General features: G+C 33.1%; 1 protein-coding gene across 3 annotated transcripts in view; it reads left to right on the top strand.

Moving 5' to 3' along the window:
* LOC128875706 (uncharacterized) overlaps positions 1 to 24,392 on the top strand; it is a 100,889-nt gene that overhangs the window by 73,147 nt on the left and 3,350 nt on the right. For 2 of the 3 annotated variants that reach the window (XM_054121532.1, XM_054121534.1), the window contains exons 12-18: positions 16,058 to 16,212; positions 18,436 to 18,623; positions 18,733 to 18,762; positions 19,911 to 20,013; positions 20,113 to 20,274; positions 22,536 to 22,756; positions 23,375 to 23,586. In XM_054121532.1, coding sequence (XP_053977507.1) covers positions 16,058 to 16,212; positions 18,436 to 18,623; positions 18,733 to 18,762; positions 19,911 to 20,013; positions 20,113 to 20,274; positions 22,536 to 22,756; positions 23,375 to 23,586 — 1,071 coding nt within the window. The remainder of the gene's footprint in view (positions 1 to 16,057; positions 16,213 to 18,435; positions 18,624 to 18,732; positions 18,763 to 19,910; positions 20,014 to 20,112; positions 20,275 to 22,535; positions 22,757 to 23,374; positions 23,587 to 24,392) is intronic. The other variant, XM_054121533.1, reaches the window with a different exon arrangement.

Genomic DNA, 24,392 nt, shown 5'->3' with positions numbered 1-24,392 from the left:
TGATCTAATTTTCATTGATAATAAAAAAGTGTCTATACACTATACAGACATATAATATATGTTTCGTATATTTTGTATTGGCAAGCATACTTGTATTCGTATTAGTAAATTGCAGTTCTTATTAACTAAAATGTTAATATAATTTATTACATAATTAAGCTTCTTACATAATAAAATCCTCTTTGATGGTGATTTTTTAAATATTTCTGCTACTCCACGTATCGTATAACATGGGTTATTTTCCATCAATATTTTGATCTAATCTTCATTGATAGTGAAAGAGTGTCTATATATATAATAGTGTTGGGCATAATCATAATTACGATTACGATTGTAATCAAATGTTTCAGAGTTGCGATTACGATTACGATTACAATCGTAATCACAAATTCGATTGCGATTACAGTCGTAATCGCAAATTTTTCTGCGATTACAATCGTATTCGCCAATTTTTCTGCGATTAAAAATTTTCAGTTAAAATAATTCATGCCAATAGACTAGGGCCTAGATAGGGTAACATTTAAAAATTTTTGATTTTGACAAAAACCTGATTTCTTAAGTTTTTTGGTGTGAGAAACATGAATCTGAAGTCGGTTTTCAGATACAAAATTTCTATGACTGAAAATCCTTGAAAATACGATCGGAATCGCAGAAAAATTTGCGAATACGATTGTAATCGCAATCAAATTTGTGATTACGATTGTAATCGTAATCGTAATCGCAACTCTGAAACATTTGATTACAATCGTAATCGTAATCACAACTCGAAAACATTTAATTACAATCGTAATCGTAATTATGATTACGATTATGCCCAACACTGGTATATAATATATGTTTCGTATATTTTGTATTTGTAATTATAGTTTATTCGTATTAGTAAATTGTATGTAGTTCTTGTTAACTAGAATGCCTAGTATTTACATTATTGGAAGGAAATGATGGATTGGTGATACAAATGAATATTATTGATTGCTCTGATTATACTTTTACTTTTAATGAGATTAACGATGTATATAAGAGATAGAACAAAACGAGTAGTAGTACATAAATCGATACCATCGATATCGCTGCCATGAGCACAACCGCCAAATATGAATTGGATAAGAACATAGACATATGAAAATATTCGACTATTTTCGTAATCTCTCGGGTATGTTCGGCTTTTCGTAGTTGCATATTGCAATCAGTGATTTTCAATCTGTTTTTTTCTAAAAATTGAAACTAATATTAACCATTATGTAACACTATTGTGGTTATTTAATATATTCTTGTATGTGCATAGTAATAACAAGAATATATTAAATAACCAAAATAGTGTTACATAATGGTTAATATTAGTTTCAATTTTTAGAAAAAACAGATTGAGGATCATTGATTATCAGTACAGTGCGGATCTTTATGCAAAATAAAATCTTTGCGAACGTGCCTACAAAAATTTAACCTAAGTACATAGAAATTTATTTTACTCGGCAAACATAATAATATGAACTTTACTCTCAATCTTTTTTATATTCTTGCATATTGTTTGCATTTTGTAAGTTCTTGCACATACAAATTTTCTATAAATGCATAAAGATTCGCAGTCCAATTATCAGTTACCCCTCGTATAAAAGCTCGGTTTATATCTTGATATGCCTTTCTTTGACACATTCACAGTACGGTATGTGTACATGTAAAATATGGGCCGAATACTACCGAGTCTTGCTGGAATAAATCAACGTTAGACGGGTGCCTTACACACCCCGAATATCAGACCTCCCTTATGTACCTATAGTAGCAGTTTATGCTCGGTCTATATTTTCATATGTCTATGGATAAGAATGTTTAACCGTAACATAATAGTGGAGCATTATTTTAACATACATAAACAGCACTTTCGATCCCAAGAAAGCCGGTTATCGAGTTCCACTGTATTTATAGAATTTCCGTGCAAACCATTGTTAATATGTTATCCCAGCAATGATCGAAACTTTCACAGCAATCTGGTTAAGTACCAGCTGAATAATTCATTGCAACCCACTTGCAGAAGTAGTTCGCATAAATATCGTTCAAGTATTATTTCGTCCAGTACGCAACGGAAAAAGCTACTTTCCATGTATCTAACGATATCAGAGTCACCTTAATTCTGCCTTAAAAATAGCTCGCACACGTAACAATAGCACGTAGATATTCTCAGGGACGTTGTTTGCGTTACTACTTCCAAATCGAGAAAAACAATGACGTTAAATAAATCCATTCTATTGTACAGCGTGGTTCACATAAAGTGTTACAATTCGTAATTTTAGAAACTATCAGGAATTGTAAGTATTGGAATATAGAATGCTTGTGGAAAATTTGGTTCCACTCATGCTTTTAGCCATTAAACATTTACTATTAGTAAAAACATTTAAATATTATTTAAAATTAATAACATCTCGTTATTACTCATTTTTATAAAATAAAAATTCAGAATAAATTCTTATCAATATCATTCAACGTATCCCTCGAAAATTATTTATTACTGTATCTCTTATTACTGTATCTCTTCATGTTAGATAGGAAAAGGTGTTTCAAGTCAATGTTACTTGTTTTGAAAAAATGGCAGATATAAAGATTGATGTGATGCTTCATTTAAACAAAGAAATAAGAATGGTATTCTCCTTCGCCCATGAGATACCTAGTTTTAATGTCTCGTATATCACATAATACATTTCTGCTATCTTAAGAGCTTATATCATTTTTAAATCTTTCTAATTGTTAGGAATAACACAATTGCTTAACCTTGTCAGACCTGACGTCCACAATTGAGAACACAAAATTTAAAAATTACTGACACTATCATTTGAAAGACCAATTTTCCTCTAAAACTACACTATTAGGATTTTTTTATGTTTTCCATACTAATTTTAGTGCAAGTTAACACTAAAAATTAAATTACATTCGTACTAAAAAAAATAATTCAGGTCTAGAAGGGTTAAGCAAATTCAATTGAAAATAGTATAGGATTCTGAGAACTATACAAAATCAAAGCAGATTTTTGGTACTACCTCTACTAATTGCATAGATAATTGCTTGTGGAATGCAAATGAATTGCTTGTTGGTTGTGGTAGCAAATCCAATTCAAGATAGTACAAGCATCCTTAATAGTTTCCAAGAAATCAGCTCGTTATAGTTTACGTAGGCCACCCTGTACAAACGTTTTCCATTGTGTGCCGACTGGTGCTTGATAAACAGTGAGATTACGTGCTGTGCATCCCAGTCCTACTCACAATTTGTCCGTACAAGTTCGACAACCTCCAGTGTTTCTACCTCTGTTCCGTGCTGTAACGTTTGTTATTTACATCGTAATCGCACACCTATCTTTGGATCTGTGATGTATTATTCATTTCGAAAAGGCAGCCTTCTGACGTATCAGAGGCGATTCTTTTTCATCGGGCTTCGTGGACCTCCGTTGCTTCCTTGTCCCCTGTTCACCGTCCATTAGACGTTGTACTGTTCAATGTCAATTAGTATAATGACGTGCAAATTATTCCAAGCTCAACTTGGGTGTCTTTCGCAGTCATCTTCTAAATGGATGGGCTGGTAATAAACAGACGATGTACGTGCTCGCAGAATATCGATTATTTATGTTTCAATAGTTTAATATGAAAGTTATTTAATGTTGTTAAAAGCGATTTAATTATGATTTAGATTGCAACACAACAATTGGTGTTTTAATTGTTTAATATGAAAGCTTTTTAATGCTGTTAGAAGCGATTTAAAAATGATTTAGATTGCAACACACAATTGGTGTTTTAATTGTTTAATATGAAAGCTTTTTAATGCTGTTAGTAGCGATTTAATTAAGATTTAGATTCCAACACAACAACTTGCTCATCTTTACTTTCCTTCCTTACTTTGGCTACTATTATGGATAGTGACTTATATGGAGAAAGAGTGATCGTTCGAAGCAAATAGAAAATGAGGAATAGATATTATTTATTTTGGAATAGTACTGGATAGATGACCTTACAAACGAATTTAATGAAACGAATATATTTCAACAATAAATTTGAAATCAATCAAATTAAATCTTTTATTGCTTTATTAAAACTATTGCTTTCGTTTGTTCAGTCTAAACGGATACTTTCTGCATAGACTTCTTGGATCATCAATTGCATTTATTCTACATTTCGTTGTCACTATTAGCAGCTGCTATCGTTACCGTAATCGAATCACGTACGTTTAAGTGGGATTCACTATAACGTTGTATGTTGAGAGTTCGTTTCCTATGTTCAGCCTCGAGTGTCTAACCGTTACGCAATTACATAGTTTTCCTTTTTATTGTGGCTCGTTTTATTTTCGAATGGATATGAAGGATCCGCGTTAACATCCTATACAGATACAGTTAAGTACTTGACCACGTATGCATGCCGTATATGTATATTTATCGATTGTGCATATAGGATGTGTTGCTTGCAAACCAGTTCGTATGTCAAGGTCACTGACATAATTTTTAGATAATTTTAACACGGGTGGACGTGGTAAACGAATTATGGAATAAAATTAATATCGATAACTGTTTTACAGTATTGCAATAATAGTATCTTCTTCTGTAAAAGCAAGTGAAATTGAATTCATCAAAGAAACGAAGATTATTAATAAAATAATACAACTAAATTTTAACGTTCCCGTCGCTGATAACCTAGGTGTTGATGCGACGTTAATCTAGATGAAACAAAAATTGAGAATTATATAATATTATAAATCTAGCCTTAGAGCAAATAATATATAATGCAACTTAATTTTAACTGTTTCCAACGTATAGACTTTAATTTTTGGTATGTTATATTATAAATATTATTTTATTTTATATTGGGTTCCCAAATTCCTGTGATTACAATTGCTCTACTTCACCGTACCACACAGCTAGCCTTATAAAGCTTTTTAATAGCAAATAACGTATAATGCAATTTGATTTTAATTGTTTCCAACGTATAGACTTTAATTTTGGGTCCTCTTCAATGTATATAATATTATAAATATTATTTTATTTCATAGTGGAGTTCGAAATTCCCGTGATTACAATTGCTCTACCTCGCTCTACCGTGTAGCTTGCCTTATAAAGCTTTTAGTGCGTAGACAATGCAACAGTACTCATTTATAAAAGGTGAAAGTAGCAACGGAACCTAGCATGCAAGAATCCCTGCATCAACCCAATAATATGTTGCAAACTCCTCAGCACCAATCGTGATTGCGACAACATTCCCGCACTGAATTAAACGATCCAGATATCTCGTCAGCGAATAGTATTCGGTCTCGATACTCGTTCACACTTTTCACCGATCCTGTTAATTCGCAATGCCAGCATAGTTGGCGTAATTCACCGCGTTTGAGCAACGCACTACATCGCACTGTGTACATATGTATACAGTACCAGCCAAAAGCATGAGACCAAGTCTTTACTGAAAACATAAGACGTTGCTGTTGAGAAAATCAGAAAAATTAATAAATAAATACATTTAGAACATTTTCGATCTTTATATGTTGCTCTTCGTCAGTCCATTCGAATTTTTAGAATAATTTAGAATAATATATCACTTTAGAATAAATATCATTCGTGTTTGATTCTCGAAAATGACAAAAGACCTCAACAAAATTGTAAATACAAAATCTAATGATTTTTAACATTAACACACCTTTTCGAATTTCTGACCTTATTGCGTTTCAAGATACATAGAAGTCACCCTTTTCGTCCGAGTCGTTCCTTCTTATGCACTTGCAACTCGAAAATGACAAAACACATCAAACGAGTTTAAATACAAAATCTAATGATTTTTAACATTCCATAACACCGTAATAAGTAATTTAAAAAAATCTAATTTTAATAACATTTCCACCACCGTAAATATTTCTACCACATGCTGCATAAAAATTATGCATTAAAATTAACATTTGGCGTGCACTTCTGACAAATTTCATAACTGTAAGTGCACCTGATCGTAAGTCGTTCTCTTCGTGTCTCTCCGTGTCTCTCCTGTAAAATTTCGTTCTTTTCCGAGGTCCCGTTTTTGCAGTTAACCATTCGTATTTACCTACATGCTTCCTGATGCATACGCGAGGATGAAAAAGAGTCGGTGAATATTTTGATATCACGGAGGAACGAATGTCTACTACGACCGACCGGTCTGCTCGGTATTGAATTCAAGCGTGTGTCGTAACGTTGGAGGCACGCTGTGCCGTTTCCCGCTCGCAATGGCCGTTTTACAGAAGCGTAACAGGTATACGTGGCGAACGTTACACCGCGTACCTACGTACATACGTACGCCGCAGCTGTGTCATAATAATGCTATACACGTTTCGCGGCGTGACTCGTGCATTATACCTGAGCGCACCACGTACCCAAAGACGTACAGCGAGCCACGGAAGTATTCAAAGGCTCTCAAACAAAATATTTGACGCTTAAAAAATGTCCGCCATACTAGGAATTTCGAAACAGTTTCACTCATGCAACGAAACATAAATATCATGATTGTGCATGTTAACTTTGAAGTGTCTCCAACTATGTGTGTAAATAATAACTACGAAGTATTTCTTTATAAAAGGAACGTCAAACGGAGATTAAAAAAAGTATTTGAAAGACGGAGCTTGTATTAGGTGAAGTCATTAGTGACTTTGATTTTGCTTTCGTTAAATAACAAAATTATATTAATTATGTATGACCTTCTCGTAAAATTTGGACCAATGCTCCATCAAAAAAGTCTAAAAGCAGTTTAGGATACTGGAAAAAATATTAAAATAATATTTATTTACAAAAACCAGAACATAAGTTAAAAGTTTTAGTAAATGTCGAATATTTAAGGCACGTCAAAATTTGGCATCGTTTCGTAAACATGAATTAGATACATAAACTTTATATTTTGGTTAACTAGGCGCGTTTTTTTCAAAATTATAAAGGGACAAAATGAAAATTGTAGATTGTTCGAGCGTTAAAGTTGCTCGTTGCAGACCGATACGGCGAAACTTTTTTTATTTACGTCAGAAATTGATATAATTCTTATCAGGTTATAAAGTCCCGACTAACGAATAAAAAATAAACCAGACGGACCATAAATTTTAAAACGACACAAGTCTACCAAATATCGTTTCAAGAAAAACAATTTCTTGTAAGCATCGTTTGCGTGTGTATTTTTGTTATTTTTAGACTTCTATCGTTGTCAACTGACAACAAGATTTATAAAACCGTCAATTTGTACCGGTTTAAAAATAGTCAGGTATTTTACCATAATATATTAACTAATTCATTTATAAAATAGTAATTTACGCTCAATGTTTATAATAATTTGTTATTATCTTTTATGGCTTCCATTTGAGAAAAATATCACACATACTATATTATCTAACAAACTTTATAAATTTAAAATATACACAAAATTCTTAGATGACGTGAATTTACATGGAATGAAAATGTGATGGATGCGGAAAGTAATTTTATAGATCTTGACGAATCGATTTATAATGAGATCGTAAAGACGTCAGAGTGTTGTTGGAACAAGTGCATTAGTCTAACCCATTACGCACCAGTGCCCTACTTTTACATCATTCGGGAAAACATTTTTTACTGGGATTATAATTTATATAAATGTCAAGCTATTTTTATGCTGAGAAGTTGAGGCTCGAATAAAGTGCTCTATAATATTTTTGTAATTAATCTTATAATATACTATAAAGAAAGAAAGTATTATATTCAGTAATAATTTACTTAATTCTCCTTTTCTGGAATATTCACTGGTTTTTCATAATGAAGTTAATTCTAGCTCATGTTATCATAATTTAAAAAAATATTATTTAATCCTTGCGAATATTCGCCAAGGACAAACTGTCCTTCGACAATGGTACCATACTGTAATTAAGTATTCAAGGAACAAAGAGCAACAGTGAACGACGAGGGACGCATTCGATTCGTTATTTATTGTCAGCAGTGAAAAACTAGGTGCTGCATTTATTGTAACGTTACTTGGAAAGTCGACAGAGAGTTAACAGACTGGCGTCGACGACTTTTCGAATGCGTGTCACTTTTTTTGCGATATCGAGGAACGGTACCTCGCTGACGAGCAGAAGACATTTTTCTTATTTACTATTTTTTGTTCCTAGAATGCACCCAACGTTGATCGATGGAATGCTTGTTACTCAATATTATTGCTCGCTTTTTTTCGTTAAAAAGGTCTTAGAACAGCATTACACAACCTTTTTCAGAGATTAACTTCTCCCTAGCATAATAGTAAACCAACCTTTAAAAAAGTATAATATAAATCGTTACTTTAAATTCGAAACAACGTACGCACAACTATATTTAATTTATCTTTCCAAGCAGTACACATTGTTCATTTACCAGAAAGAAAATTTAATAACACGAGCTTCTAAAATTACATTGCAACAAAATAATCAATGGAAGATTAGTACTTTCTTTTTATGGTTATAACCAAAAACGAAAACCACTTCAAGTTACAAAAAATTAATAATCTGAGAAATAAAAGCAATTAACTGAAAGTCTTTTCAAAAGGAGCTTTAGGATTTTATTTTTTATGGAATAGGATCACTGGACTGTGGATTTTATACACTTATAGCGTAATATAGAAAACATACAAAAAATATGCATAATCTATATTGAATATATCTGATATATGATCTGATATATGATCTGTTAATTAATATAATAATTTAATATTTCGTTTTGTACAAATGCAGATACCTTCATAAGTGCAGGCAACATGTATTTGTCACATTAACTTGCATTAGAAAATCTAAAGTTTAATAATTATAATTAAACGCGAAAGATGATATCCTTTAAGTCCCCAGAAAAGTACTTTTTATTATCAAGAAATAAAATCTTGAAACCTAAAGATCTTTTAAAAGCATCGAATACACGCTTCTGCAACTTTTCAATGTAGAAAGTTGAACTATTTGTTTTTTTATCGAAACTCTATTCAGATATCGTTACAAAGCAGAATAATCGAACGGTCCGTTATGGAATTCAGGTTCGAACGCAGAAGCGTGAAATAACCGTCAGGAATTCTGAACGAGTTCATGAAAAATTTCTCTTGGAAACTCATTGGATCATATCGATGCCTAGTTGAGAATGACGATCCAATGTCAATTAAGCAGAGATCCGTAAAACTTTCGCCGACGTATATATCTCGTGTATACCGCGTTCCAACTATGTACCGTGTTTACTATCTATTCTACCGTGTTGGTGTGTGTTTACTGTAACGCAGGTTCACTTGAAAAGCGCGAATTACCTTTCCCAGCCATTTCATTTCGCGGCAGTGCTTCTTTTCTTTTTCTTCCCCGGATCTCCTTGTCTTGTCTGCTAGACTTGGACAAAATTCTTATCTACATCAAAAACTCGAATAGCGAATAACACGCTTCATTGAAAATATTTATGAAATTTATTTATTAAAAAAATTTTATTAAAAAATATTTTTAAATAAATTTGTTTGAACTTATATTTACAAAATTGTATAATATTTCATGACAATATGTATTTATTATATTTAACTGCATTTAAAATAAAGGTCTTTCCAAAAATGGCTTTAGAACTTTGTTTTTTAATAACAAAGTACGACTGTTAGCGTGAACCACTGCTCCACAGAGAATTGAAAGATTGGTGAACCGAGTAGTATACATTTGCCTCGCAGTGTATGGATTAATTCACGACGAATACGTTTTAATAGCTTAATTAGTCCGCACGTTGTTTATTTAATAATGAAGCTGAAATGTTTGTGTCATTTATAATGTGCAAATAGAGTCTATCATAAATGAGTAATTCATTGCTACGAATAAAAGAGAGTTGATTCCCATGGTATAATCGTATTCGTCTTCTACGAATGCACAATGTATGCTGTAGAATTAGCTTAAAAACAAGTAGAAAACTGATAAATATTAATACTAGTTGTAGGCTGAATATTATCGACGTTAATTACTGTCAGTTCCTGTGACAGTTTCGTTGATTGGGAACAGTTTGCAGTTGAATTTTCTGAATCGTGTAATCTGCAGTTTTCCAAAAGTAGAAACAGATCGCGATTAATTAATTTTTACATCGCGCTTTGTTTTATTTTATTTCATTTTCAGAAGAAGTAATTTTATACATCTCTCAACGTCTAATCCTTTGATACAAGTACCGAACTATTATTTTTTTTAAATTGATGTTTATCTTTCACATAGTACATTCGAAAATATTCTGTCAAACAAAACAAACAAGTGTTTATTTGTGTTTATTACAAAACAAAAAATTTTATTTTCAAGTTACAATTTCTTCTGTTGGTAAAACAAGGGAGACTAGAACGAATCGATTGGAACGTTTTTGAATGTCATCATATTTTGTAGAAAAATTGTTGAATATAATTTATCCTTTTACATGATACATTATACAATAAAATAGGTTAATAAAGAATTACAGTACACTTTTTTTAAGTCTCGGCTCCATATTTTAAAAATCTCATGATACCCAAATCATCATCGATACAATATTTTCCCATGAGCACTGATGTTATATGGGTTAATAGTAGCAAAATGATTTCCAATATGTCAAAACAACTAGCGAATGTGAAGCGTAGAACACCCGAGTTACGAAAGGGATCTTTCTCGCTTATAGTTCCTATAAACGTTCACCTTGACACACATTTCTCGCACTTGCTCATAGAAATTGCATCTGAAATATATCTACGTTACTAACACCTTTTATATCTCTCTTGAATGGATACACTTGTCGAGAACAAAATTTTATTATCACTCAAAAGACACTCTACTATATCATAGGGTTAAACTTTACTTTGGCGGACCTAAAGTTTTTAATTTTTTTTACATATGCCTGTAGATTTCGGCGAGTGGAATCCAAAAATGCTAATTTTTAGGCGAGGAATCCACTGATTCAGAAGTTATGAGCAGTTAAAGGTGAACCTTTTTACCGTATTTGTTAGGCAATTCAAAAATTGAATTCGTACTCTAGGGCACCTCCTCCCCGAGATAATAGGTCCAAACCAACTTTGTTAATTCGAAATATGGCAGTTTTCAAAAATAGGCATAACAATCTGAAAGTAGTACATAGTGTAGTCCGCCACCATCGAGAATTTGTTTTACTGGCAGGGTATGGCTACAAGACAATATGGCGTCGAAAGTGTCATTCAGTCAAATACGGTAAAATGCCACTTTTAACTGCTCATAACTTCTGAACTAATGGATTCCTCGCCTTAAAACTAGCATTTCCGGATTTTTCTCGACAAAATCTACAGGATTATGTTAAAGAAACTTACAAATTTTAGGTCCGCCAAAGTAAAGTGCAGCCTATCATAGTTGTTATATGTTTGAGGGTAAATCACGACTACACCGTAATATAATTCACTGAATAAAGTATAAACAACGATATGTATTTCAATATTACACGTTTACTACAGTATGAAAAACAAAAGAGGGACGCTAAAAAGGTGTGAGTGTGCCGAGTAGACGGCAGCACTGGACGACGGTCCGGTCAGAGTCATTTGTGATTGGAAATATCCTCAATATTATATTTTCATTTTAATATTTTTAAGTACAAATAATATTTTGAATAATAATTTTGTGAATGAAAATACTTGTGGGAACAAAATTTTACTTTCACTCAAAAGACACTTTAATATATCATAATTCTTATACTTTTTTTTAATGCTTCTAAGTAGAAATAATATTTTGATTAATAATTTTGTGCCATTATGTCATTAATATTAAATGGAGTATATCATTCAAATAGATACGTTTTCGGTGTTATTATGTAATCAGCATAATTTTCGATAAACTTAATCAAAATGTAAAAGTATCATTTTAATTTGTATTAGTTGACTCTGTTATTTCATATAATAATAAAATTTCAATGACATTTTCATTCGTATATCTTTCATAAATTTTACAAAATTTTTTAAAAAATCAGTATATCGAACCGGTTATAAACCAGAACACCGGTTAAATGAAAATATGTTTTAAAAAAGTTCCGATTGTTTGAATTGTATTCTAACGTGTTCCACGAACATTTTTCGTTACCTAATAGAATGAAGTTTTGTTTCCTTCAGTTATGAATGGCGCTCATGCAAGGCAAAGTCAAAAAGTCGAAAATGTAGACATACCTTTTTATGTAATATACTTTCATATTTCCCAACAAGCTCGATGTATTTTTAGAGCGAAACCTTGAACGTGAAAGTTCACGCGTTATTCATGCCGGAAGATAGGAAGCAAAAAACAACTTTATCGTTATTCTCGTTCCCCTCGGTAGATAATCAGAAACGGCCATGGAACAAACGAACTAGTCAGTATCGCGAATGTTTTGCATCGGTTTACATCCGTTTAACAGTGCCACGCGCACGTTCCGACAAAGGGTTAATTGCTAGCCAGAAACTACGCCAAACTCACTTTTCACAGAACTGAAATGCCTTTAATGGAAACAAACGGGAATTGTTTATCAAACTTCGACATGAAACGCAATTTTAATTACATTCAGTGTTAATCAGCGTTTTAATTAACGCCAAAGTCCTCTTCTTTGATATCCAAAAGAAATTGAGAAAATTAATAAAAATAACGACCGAATTTCCACGAAATGAAATCTGAGTTAATAGGTCTGCTTGAGGCTATAATGGTGAAGCAGTTGAGAAATCCTTTAGGGCGATTTCTGACTCATCTCGCGAAGAGCTGAAGCATACTTGTCAAATAGCTCCTGGGTCAAAACTGAGAAAATTTTGTCGAATCGTTTCTGGCCAAAACTGAAGACTTGTCGAATCAACTCTGCACCAAAACTGGAAGAGAATGGTCAATTTATTATTGAATTATAACTGAAACGAAATTGTCAAATCGGTCAAGAACCAGAGCTAAACGAAATTAATGAAATTGTTCCTGAATTAAGGCTAAAAAAGATTTATCGAATCGACTCTTCATTAAGGAATTAAAAAAATTAATTTCGAAGGTGAGCCGATAGTGAAAATAAATCTGGATAGGATTCGTAAACTTGGTGATGTTACGAAAATTAAATACTAGGACAAGTGATAAAGTTCTTCTAATCTTCGATAGTCTCGAGACAACATTTTAACTCTGTAGACATTTTCACGAATTTGGCAGCCCACGTGTTAAAGATAACTTTGTAAAATCATTCCCATGTAAAAATTGAAGGATACCGATCGAATCGCCCTTGTAACAAGCCTGGAATCTTGTCAACTCGATCAGTGACCATAATCACGTGAGATTTCTTAACTCTTTCGTGGTTCAAGGCTGGAAAAGACTAGTCAAGTTGTTCCTGGAACTGAAGAAGACTTTCTAAAACCATCTTTGAACCAGGAAAGAAATATGGCGCGAAAGTTAGTTTCTCACTGGTTACCAGATTGTTGCTACAGTTCCTGTTGTTATAAAACGCAAACTCGAGATGAGTTATTGAGTGTGAAAATGTTGAGAAGTGGCGATTCACCGAACGAAACAACGAACGATTCGAAAACAAAAGAATATATAAAATCCGAGTCCACGAGATCGAACAAGTCCCTAGCACAAACTGATATCACTACAAAGGTTGATGGTAGGCTTTGCTCGGACGATTGGAGAAGGTATACAAATCCAAAGGATTTGGAGAGAAGTATACTGTCGACAAGTAGCGAGGGCTCTTCATCTATCATCGTTATGGAAGATATTACACCTGTGAAGAACTGTGTACCAGTGGTTTCTAAGATGGATGAAAACAAGATTAACGAAACAGAGGAATCCGATGATAACTGGGAATCTTCGTCTCTCTTGGAAGTATTCCCCAAGTGTCATGTTAAAGAAAAGGAACAACGTTCTTCCTCCACTTCGGGGATACGGAATACTATGTTCTCGAAATGCCAAACAAAAAAAGTAAAAACGATTTCGAGAAACGGTCAGAAGAATGGAACAAGTTAGTTTACTCACGTTTTAATCACGTTTAGTCGCTACAACAACAACTTCACGACTTCGAATCTTGCGAAACCACTCTAAATTTTCTGAGAGAAATGTGATTAATCAACCTCATAGGACAATGATTAAAACTATAAGTCAAACACGATACATGATAAGAGCCGTTCACTGCACAAATCGATTAAGTCCACTTTTTGAAGAATCTTAAATTCAAGTGTCAAAGCACTTGGTATAGTTGAAAGAGGAGGAGGGGTTGGATAAGAATCATCCTCCATAATCACTGTTTTAACACCAATTTATTGTAACAAGAATAATCGAGTGACCGACAACGCTTCGGCTAACCAACGATATATCAAAAACTCAAATTCTTCCTGCATTCGTGCCGATATAGTTATAACTTTTTATATTTATAATAATTTTCCTGAATAATAAAAATTAACACCGTTAAACGACAACATTTTTTTGGCCATTGAATAATAAATAATAATTTATTTTGGAGGCCATTTCATCGCATTTCTCAACTTTTTGTTTTTTTGGAGTTAATCGATTTGTGCAGTGAACGGCTTATATGTTAATTCTCCATGTAAATCCAAATATGCCCACAAATATGGTCGCTAATACCCTAATGGAACATGCGACTTTAACCCTTTGCACTCAGAATTACTTCCGAATGTGCAAACAGGATTCGTTTATTAATTAAATAATGTAACTTATAAAGCATGTACATAATTTACTGCAATAGCACTTGAGAATATATGAACCTTTAGACATTGAGAAACACATTTATTCCAAAAACCAAAATTTAATACCGTTCTATTCTATTTTAATGTGCGATTATATATGAAATAGTCACAGATATCCATTGAAAGTTCCTATCATTTAGGTTACAATTTAGAGAATTTCTCCATTTCATACGAAATACCTTCATACGTCTTGCTTCCTTATACAAATATTCTTTGCCACTTTTTTTAACCGTTTAAGAACAGAATTAAAATGATTTTACTTAACACATTTTTATTTTTACAAATTATTTAAAAATATGTGTATAAATGGAATCATGGGAAGGAAATGTCAACTGATTATCCTCCAGGACATAGGCAACACATATTCCACTATGGTTTTTTACTAGAAACCAGTAGGCACTTAAAAAATTAATTTTAAATTTGTGGTTAGCAATAATAACCAGTTGCCTTGAAAGGGTTAAATGTAGAAATAGTCTGCATGAATTAAAATGTTCCTTCAAAGGTGACAACTGTCTGCAAAGGGTTAATTAATATAACTAAAAAAAAAAAATTAATACAATACACTAGTAGATTTCTCTCCATTTTATTTATGATGTGTCTAGCTCATTTATTCTCAACATAGGCGATATCGCCCCTGGTGGGCGATTGACACCTTGAAGTGGGCGATTATTTAACTATCTGCTTTTGGGGGCGATAGTCACTTTGCGTGGGTGAATCATGAATGTATTATCTAATACGTTTCAGCCGCTGTGGATGGAAACTAAAGTTTTATTCATAACATTTCTAAATTTGAAGATTCTAAAAATTAGGATTCGTATATTGCTAATTGTTCATTATTAGAATTTTGTCGACGATGGCACACCTCCTTTATGCCCAAAAAACAGAAATCAAATGACACAAAATGTTGTTTTTTTTTTTATTAATTTAGAAAGAATTTGTATAAAAGTTGTTTTATGCAAAAGTTTCAGTCACGCAGTGGCTGCTGATCGTATGCTTATAGATTAAGTAGAAATTAATACGAAGTAGATAATAGAGGAATAGCATCTAAGCAATTTTCTAACGGTATGCTTCGTTGAAGATTAAACATGAATATTTTACGCTTAAACCAATGCACTCGGTTGCAAGACTTTCCAGTGTGGAAACCTTCCAATCAGAATTGTATATTTCTTAAAATTCCAGGCCTCTTTAACCCATTTCTATCTTCATTTTGATTGAAACTATTGTTATGTATATATGACGAGTGATTTCATGAAAAAAAGATAAACGTGTTGATTCGTGTTTGATCAATGCAAAGATAGAATTCGTGTGTAAAGTTGAGGACTTCTAATTTCTAATTTCTTAGAGAACTTAAGTAATTCTTAAACGATTAATTCGTTAGATTATCTTATTCGATCGTCTTGATTATCACGTTGCAGATGACGGAAGTAGCTTGTCAGAAGCGTGCAGTACTCCTATCATTGGCGCAGGATCAAGGACAGGCTCTAGTCATACAATGATAGACGTAGATGACATGGAGTCTGGACTACACTCTGGACATCTTGCAACTCGCGCGTCTTTGTCCAGTCTTGGAGTAAGTACTTACACATCTTTAACAACCACTATATCCTGAATGGTGACAGATAAATGAATTAAAATGGGGTTCAAGGAAGAATCAAATTGGTTTGAAAGAGAATATTTATTAGCGAAATTAATGATTCTAATCCACATTATCAAAAATTAGCACATTCGCGACCGTTGACGCGAATTCACGTCACTTCAAATTCTATAAGGAAGAATCGAATTGGTTTAAAAGAGAATATTTATTAACGAAACTAATGATTCTAATCCACATTATCCAAAATTAACACATCGCGACTACTGACGTGAATTCACGTCACTTCAAATCCTATTCCTGGTTGTCTATTATCTACTTTACAAGCAGGTATACAAATCATGAAAATCTTTTTATTTAATACTCTACATATTTACAGCAGTAAATTTTTTATCTTTGTCTTAACGATACAAATTTGCGATGTCCAACTTTAGAATTTTATTATTTTCGTCAACACTCGATATTAGAAACGTAAAACATCTGCCTGTCGCGAATAGTGTTAATATATTGCTGCGTGAAACCTGATGATTTACTATAATAGCGTAGGAGTCTAAACAAAAAATACGCCACGGAGATTCGAACCCACGGATCTTCTTCGGTTTCACAGTCAACCGCTTTTTCTACACGACCAATTCCGCACCCTACGATTCGTGTTCTTGTTTGACTCCTTATTCTTGGCTATGGGGGGCGCGACACTACAATAGTACACTAACTAATTGTTTATTACATTACAAATTCGATATGTTAAATAAATAAAATGTACATCTCTGTTAAACAGAATATACGTTCCAACTTATTACGCAACAAAAATATATATAAACAGAATTATTGTCAAGTGTACATCGCAATAATGAATAAGGTATTATAGTGTCCGAATATTAACCTTTTGCATTCGAGATGTGACTCTCAGTCACCACTAGGTTTTCTTTAGGTTTAATTTCTTTGGAACTCGAAGTGCCAATAAAATGATTGTCGTTGAGCCAAAGGTGACCTGATTCTCAAATCTCAAATTAGAGATCTCATTATTAGAATTTTGTCGACGATGGCACAGCTCCTTTATGCCCAAAAAACAGAAATCAAATGACACAAAATGTTGTTTTTTTTTTATTAATTTAGAAAGAATTTGTATAAAAGTTGTTTTATGCAAAAGTTTCAGTCACGCAGTGGCTGCTGATCGTATGCTTATAGATTAAGTAGAAATTATTACGAAGTAGATAATATAGAAATAGCATCTAAGCAATTTTCTAACGGTATGCTTCGTTGAAGATTAAACATGAATATTTTAATTATTTCGAAATCAATATAATCTCAGCATTCGTGGCAATAGAATACTAAGAAAGCATCTCGAATTGCTGGTAGATACCAGAAAAAAAGGCCTCGAGTGCAAAGGGTTAGCCCTTTGACGAGTACGAACGCACCGGTGCGTCCTCACTGACGTGTGCCAGGTAGCGTAACAACGCATCGGTGCGTCCAAAATTATTCTAGACAAAGAGAGTACAAATCCACAGCAGCAATCGTTTGTTATGCTTTCGGTTATCTTTGTTATCGTGTTTAGGATATTATGTCTTGAGTTCCACCTATCCACTACAGAAAGAAATAACACTAATTAGAAGTGTGTGGCAATCTATGCATGCCGTTGTTCCATTGTGCGTATACCCGTGCTTTCAGGAATACCACACAATAAATGAATTTTAATACTTTGGAAGTACGTACTCATCTGATATCGTACATTGCTTTAAATATTTTATCAAATAATAACATCAAAAATGTTCAGATTCCACTTCCACTTAAAAATGAATATGATATACAATACATATAATATAATTATTAAATAAATTAACATTACATATATACAATTTCTTACTAATTTATGTATTCATGTAGATATGTAGTCTTACATATAATATAATTATTAAATAAATAACATTTATTTTTTTACTACTTTATGTATTAAAGTATTATATGTAGTCAAATATATATAAGAAATAAAATATTGTTTATGTTATAGAACAAACCTTAGTCATAAAGCGTGTGTATGTCCCCAAAATGCTTACTCGTCAAAGGGTTAATACGAGTCACTGTGTTTTTTGCCATACTAACAGATACATTAGGCACAAATTCATACAAGCTAATAATACGTTAAAATATGTACAGTGTATTTAGTTTGGTGTAATATTTATGTGTTTACCGTCAACTTTTCAGGCACGCTCGGATTCAATGGCGTCGGTTTACAGCGGTGCTGGTGAAGGAAGGTGCTGTCGCTCGGTCGTCGTCACAGGAGAGGTCGAATTCGCTTTGCAATACGACTACAAGCATCTAACGTTCGAGGTGCACGTAACGAAATGCAAGAATCTTGCACCGGTTGACGTAAAACGCAAACGCTCCGATCCGTAAGTAACCATAACTAATTACTATCGAATGATTTAATCGATTAATACAATACTGCCGATCGCATGTACACTCTCGGATTTACTAATCGTTTGATTACTTTACAAATAGTTATTGCCCAATTGTAGGACCGATATACACGTTAGTACACCTCTTTCTTAAACATACCTTCAAGCAACTTCTATTTATTTCTAACAGAACACTCTTCACTAAATCATTCCTCCTCGGTAGGATACCAGAAACCTTGCTATTCGATTTTTTTCTGCGCTTGAATTTCAAAGAAACTTTTCTTAACAGACTTCTTTCGGGATCACATCAACAATCCAAACTGTATTATTATTATTATTATTATTATTATTTATTTATTTATTTATTTATTTATTTATTACTTTTAATCCGAATATGGTTTATATAGCATATACATGTATGTATATGACATGAACATATTAACAAACATATGGCTTAACATCTTAATGCGCCTTTTTTACATAGATTAACTTAAAACTACATAGTTTGTATAGCGTTTGTGTGCTTACATTATTTTAATGAAATGAAATTATAATAATAATAATTATTTAATTAAAATTTAAATTAAATTGAATTTTGATTGCGCATCGCTTAATAAACTCGAATATAATCAGCAGACCTTTAATATCCGCACCACATAGGAAGCAAACTGTTGTATAAATAAGCATTCCTTTGAGTCTGATACTCGACAAATTGTAATTCAAGGAGGTCAAGCATAAATAAATATTCCTTCTTAGTATTTACATTAGGTCTGTAGAAACACATTGGTATTTGCACAGGTACTTTAGAAATCAGTTTCATCCCAGTTTCTGGCAACTTTAAAGAGAAAACGGTATAACTCCCAATACCTACGGATTCAGCTACATATTCTCTCCATCCCCAACTTATTCTTTACTCATTAACCCACTCATTGTTAAGTAAACATCCCTTCCAATCGTAAACACTACGCAACAAGGTTTTTCACGAAGTTGTCGACGTTCCACTGTAATTCATAATTAAACAATTCTCACGTGTCCCTATAAAGGTCTATTTACACATATCCGTAACGTGTCAGTTCCGTAATGTTCCATCAGTGTCAGTGATTTTAAATATTCTTCTGTTGTTTTTGAATGGGCATGTTCACACACGTCCGACACCGCTCCGTGACGTTATTGATACGGTACGGATACGGAACTGACAGGTTACGGATATGTGTAAATAGACCTTAATTGAGATCGTCCTGCAAATAAATCATCCGTTTCTGACATAAAATTGTTAACCAGGTACGTGAAAGTCTACCTGCTGCCGGACAAATCGAAGAGCGGCAAGCGGAAAACGAAGGTGAAAAAACACACGCTGAATCCCGAATTTAACGAAACGTTGAAGGTAAACACTCGCAATGATTTTTACTTGAACTTTCTGCCTGTTCCTCGTTGTCCTGCATGACAATTAGAGTTTCCATGGTTCGCTACGACGACATTTCAGTTCCATATGAGTCTGAGCGGCCTGGAGACCAGAACCCTGTGGCTGACGGTTTGGCATTCAGACATGTTTGGACGCAACGATTTCCTCGGTGAAGTCCAAATGCCCTTGGAGAATAAAATCTTCGACGATCCCACGCCAAAATGGTATCCACTTCAGGAGAGAGTAAGTTCACTAACGCTAACAGCCGCGGAGGGGTTGCATCGAAATCATCGACAACGCTCGAAATATTATAATTTTACCGACGTTATCTGCTCATTAATATTAGGGAGACCAGAAAGTAATATCCTTTCTGCGAGTGTCAATAATTGTTTATCATTTATCAGCTCGTTGTGTACCAATTGATTTTTGTCGATCAGGTATTAAAAATTTGCACACCAGATAGCAAAAGGTTGTTGATAATGAGAGCGATTACATAATTGATTAAAAAAAGGAATTTTTAAAAATTTGTTTGAATTTAATGTAAAAGAAACGACATTACTTTCTGGTACCCCTAATACATACAGGTTCGTTGACTTGCACGTGGAGACGTTAACAACGTTAAGTTTGAATTGGAGTTAAACTACAGAAACGTTATTAAAGTAACGAGACAACAGGACAAAAAAATTACATTACACAAAAATACTATTTAACACAGGATAATAATACCAATAAAACAGTATAAAGGTACTGGTAACAATTTATCCCAAAGCAAATTGCTGCAAAGATTTCTTAAAATAAATTCTTTTTGTTGGATATTGTTTTGAGAATTGAAGATTTGACATTGAAATAAAAAAGTAACGAAGAATTCTTTATTTGAGATAACGATTATTTCAAATGAATTCATATTTTTATTTTTGAATAACTGTTTCATTGGACTTTGGTCGGTGATGTTAATATTTCTTTCTACTAAATTCTTCGCGTAAAGGCACTTATTCTACGTATGTTGTACGCGAACAACAGCGACAAATTTTGTATACACTTGAGCACAAAAAGATTAAGAATTTCAAACAGTGCCGTGAGTTTGAAGCGATTTAAAATCACTGGCCTAGTAGCTTCAATAGAATATCATCGTACGATATATAAAAGTTAACACAATGGAACACGTACACAAATCAAACCAGATACTTTCTAAGAGATCGCGGAACGTATAGATAATGAAAGGCATATGGGTAGTGATGTATTACTATCAAGAATGTATCATAAGTTTAAAATAACTGCATATCCCTTAAATTTAGTCCCAATTTGTTTCCAGCATTATTACTTTTCCAGTGCACCCTTAACACATTCGTTTCTTCTCAAATTCTTTTAGTGTAGAGATTTAAAGATTGCAGTAAAAATTAAAGAAAATAATTAGGTTCTTAACAGCAGTGCATGGTTTTTCATTCTCGAGTGTCAGTTAATTTTATCAACATAACATAACTCTGCATATCACATCACAACATACTCCAGCATGTATTATGCTTGTTCAGTCTTTTGGAAACATCCTACGTATACTCCCACACACCCAAGGCCTTTGCCTCTCAGGAACAGAATTGTCCTACTTCACATTTATTAATATGTGGAAATCCTGGTCGTTATTCTTGTTCCTTTCCCATATAAATTATCGACGATCCGTAAAAGGAAACGAATGTGTATGTTGGTAAATCGAATCATGGTCAAAGACTGTGGCAATGAAACGATCTCTATTGAGTAGTTTCGATGAAAACAACCGTCGAATTTTTGGTGAAATGTTCGTCAGTGATTTCTATGTAACCTTTCGCAAAGAACAAATAAAAATGACATTCACCGTTGATCGTGCTAGAAATAAGAGTACGCGAGAACGGCTTGGGAGAAAGTAAGTCTGGGTACGGTCTTAATTAGTCTCTAGCACACAATTAGAGCCTCCTATGTTTGTTTTTGTTTAAGTTAGTAATCCCAATCGACGTAGTTTATGATAGGACAGCGATGCTGCACGACCTACGCACACTGCAATTACAGTACTTAATTGCATTTAATTTTCACCGAATTCGAAAGATTTGACTGCAAGAAATAGCATGAATGAAGAAAGTTACTCGCAGAGAGCACTCATTTTCTAGAAATAATTAATGCCTTGACTGCATTGTGTTTTGTGGAAAAAATTGTACCCAAAGCAAATTGCTGCAAAGATTTCTTAAAATAAATTCTTTTTGTTGCATATTATTTTGAGAATTGAAGATTTGACATTGAAATAAAAAAGTAACAAAGTAATTCCTTATTTGAGATAACAATTATTTAAAATGAATTGATATTTTTAGTTTCCAATAACTGTATCGAAAATAACGTTATAAATTATTTCGAATAGTCATTCCTTATTTTCGTTTCAATAAAACTTTGACTAAATCTGGTAGAGTACTTGGCCAGAATGAGTAATGTAGCGTATACCGAAGCTCGAGGTGGAACGATTACATTGCAATTATAACTTTTAGACAGAACCGTTCGACGATCCCGTTGCGTATAAAGGCGAGGTGATCGTAGGCTTAAAATTCGTACCACCAGATCCTACGCAACAGGAACGTGATCGAGAAATAGGTGCTTCTAAATCGAAGAAGAACTGGAGCCGTGGCGCGTTGCACGTGCTCGTGAAGGAAGCCAGAAACTTGCAAACCAGGGGGAAGAATACGGGCACGTGTGATCCGTTTTGCAAAAGGTATTCCCTCTTAAAGATATAAATTGAAAAAATTCACGTGAAAATCTGTATGTTCCATTTGGCTCTGTGTCAAAATTACGAAACTTTAGTATCGTTTTTCATCAAATTGGAGTGGTTAATTTAACCCTCTATGGGTCCGTGTAACTATCTGATCACATGCTAATATATCGACATTTTACCAAATAATTATAATTTTTTTTCACAAGATGACGAATACGTTTTAATTATATAATGTCTCTGATAACCAATGATAATATTGACGACGGTTAGTAGCACTATCAACTTGAAATATCAAAGTAAATGCCTTGCAAGTTGTCTGCAGACAAAAAATTCTCCCATAGAGGGTTAAATTGAAACAGGCTGATAGAATTCATATTTAATCGAACAAAGTTTTGTTAAAATACTCCATTAAATGAATCCACGAAACAACTATCTTAATTTTGAACTAATTTTTGAACTAATTTTTTCTTCCTTCGGACGGAGTTGTTTTTGATAAATGACCCAGTGTCTGTTTTCTATAACGATATAACGATATAATAACAAGCTCTAATGTTTTCAATTCTTTGATTACTTTTAGCGTAATATTTCTAGTGAATCGCTAACTGTGAATGTTTTCAGTTACTTATTACCTGACAAGGGTCGTTCGGGGAAACAAAAGACTGGAGTGGTTCGCAGATCTGGTGGTTCGCCAGTATGGGGTCACACTTTCATTTATAAAGACGTAAGTCTGCAAGAACTGGCGGAACGTGGACTGGAGCTGACAGTTTGGGATCACGATCGTATCGCCAGCAACGAATTTTTAGGCGGAGTACGATTCAACCTTGGCACAGGTACGTTTCTTCGAAAACGAAATTCCCTGCGTTCAATTCTTATCACAATACATGTTAACTATCATTTAAAAATGTCCTATTAATGTAGCTATAACTTTCATCATTTTTTCTCTAATTTTAATTCATAACCTTGCGAGTCAATGCAGTTGATTCCTCGAAATGTTGAAAATAATTGATCTTCCCCAACAAATTCCACAGGATGTTTTTGCTTAACTGTATTTCCAACGAGTACATATTACAACATTGTATCGAAGATGATATCAATATCTCTGCAAATAATATTTTTATAAAATCTCAAATCTAATATTTATTTGTACTTTACATGAGAAATAATTGCGTTCTCTTACACCGGACGTACAATTAAATATCAGTATTATAATCGTGCAGATATCTTAATGACTCACTTATGCAACACTTATCTAAATATGCGTTAGTTGAATATGCGTTAAATTCGTTAAATAAATTATGTATTAAATTCTTTATCTACTTTAGTAAATCCAAGTAACAACGAGTAAAATTTTATTGAACATTTTTTTGTCATTAAAATTAAATTATAAAACAAATTTAAAATGGTGATTGCAATTAAAATAACACTAGTACAAAAATGGACAGCTTTCGAAACAGATTCTTTTGCGAATAATTCTAAATTAAATATTTCTAAAAATGAAAATGATAAAATAATTGATGGGAATAGATTACAAGAAATAAGCTTGATTTTGTTACTAATAAAGGGCGAATATACAGGGTGGGCCACTAACTTGTTCCACCTTGAATGTCTTAGTTATTTATAGTCCTATGAATAAACT

This window comes from Hylaeus volcanicus, chromosome 4 (assembly GCF_026283585.1).
Source record: "Hylaeus volcanicus isolate JK05 chromosome 4, UHH_iyHylVolc1.0_haploid, whole genome shotgun sequence".
Taxonomy (NCBI): Eukaryota; Metazoa; Arthropoda; class Insecta; order Hymenoptera; family Colletidae; genus Hylaeus; species Hylaeus volcanicus.
Note: the sequence above shows the minus strand (reverse complement) of the source record. Positions and strands in the feature narration are given on the sequence as shown.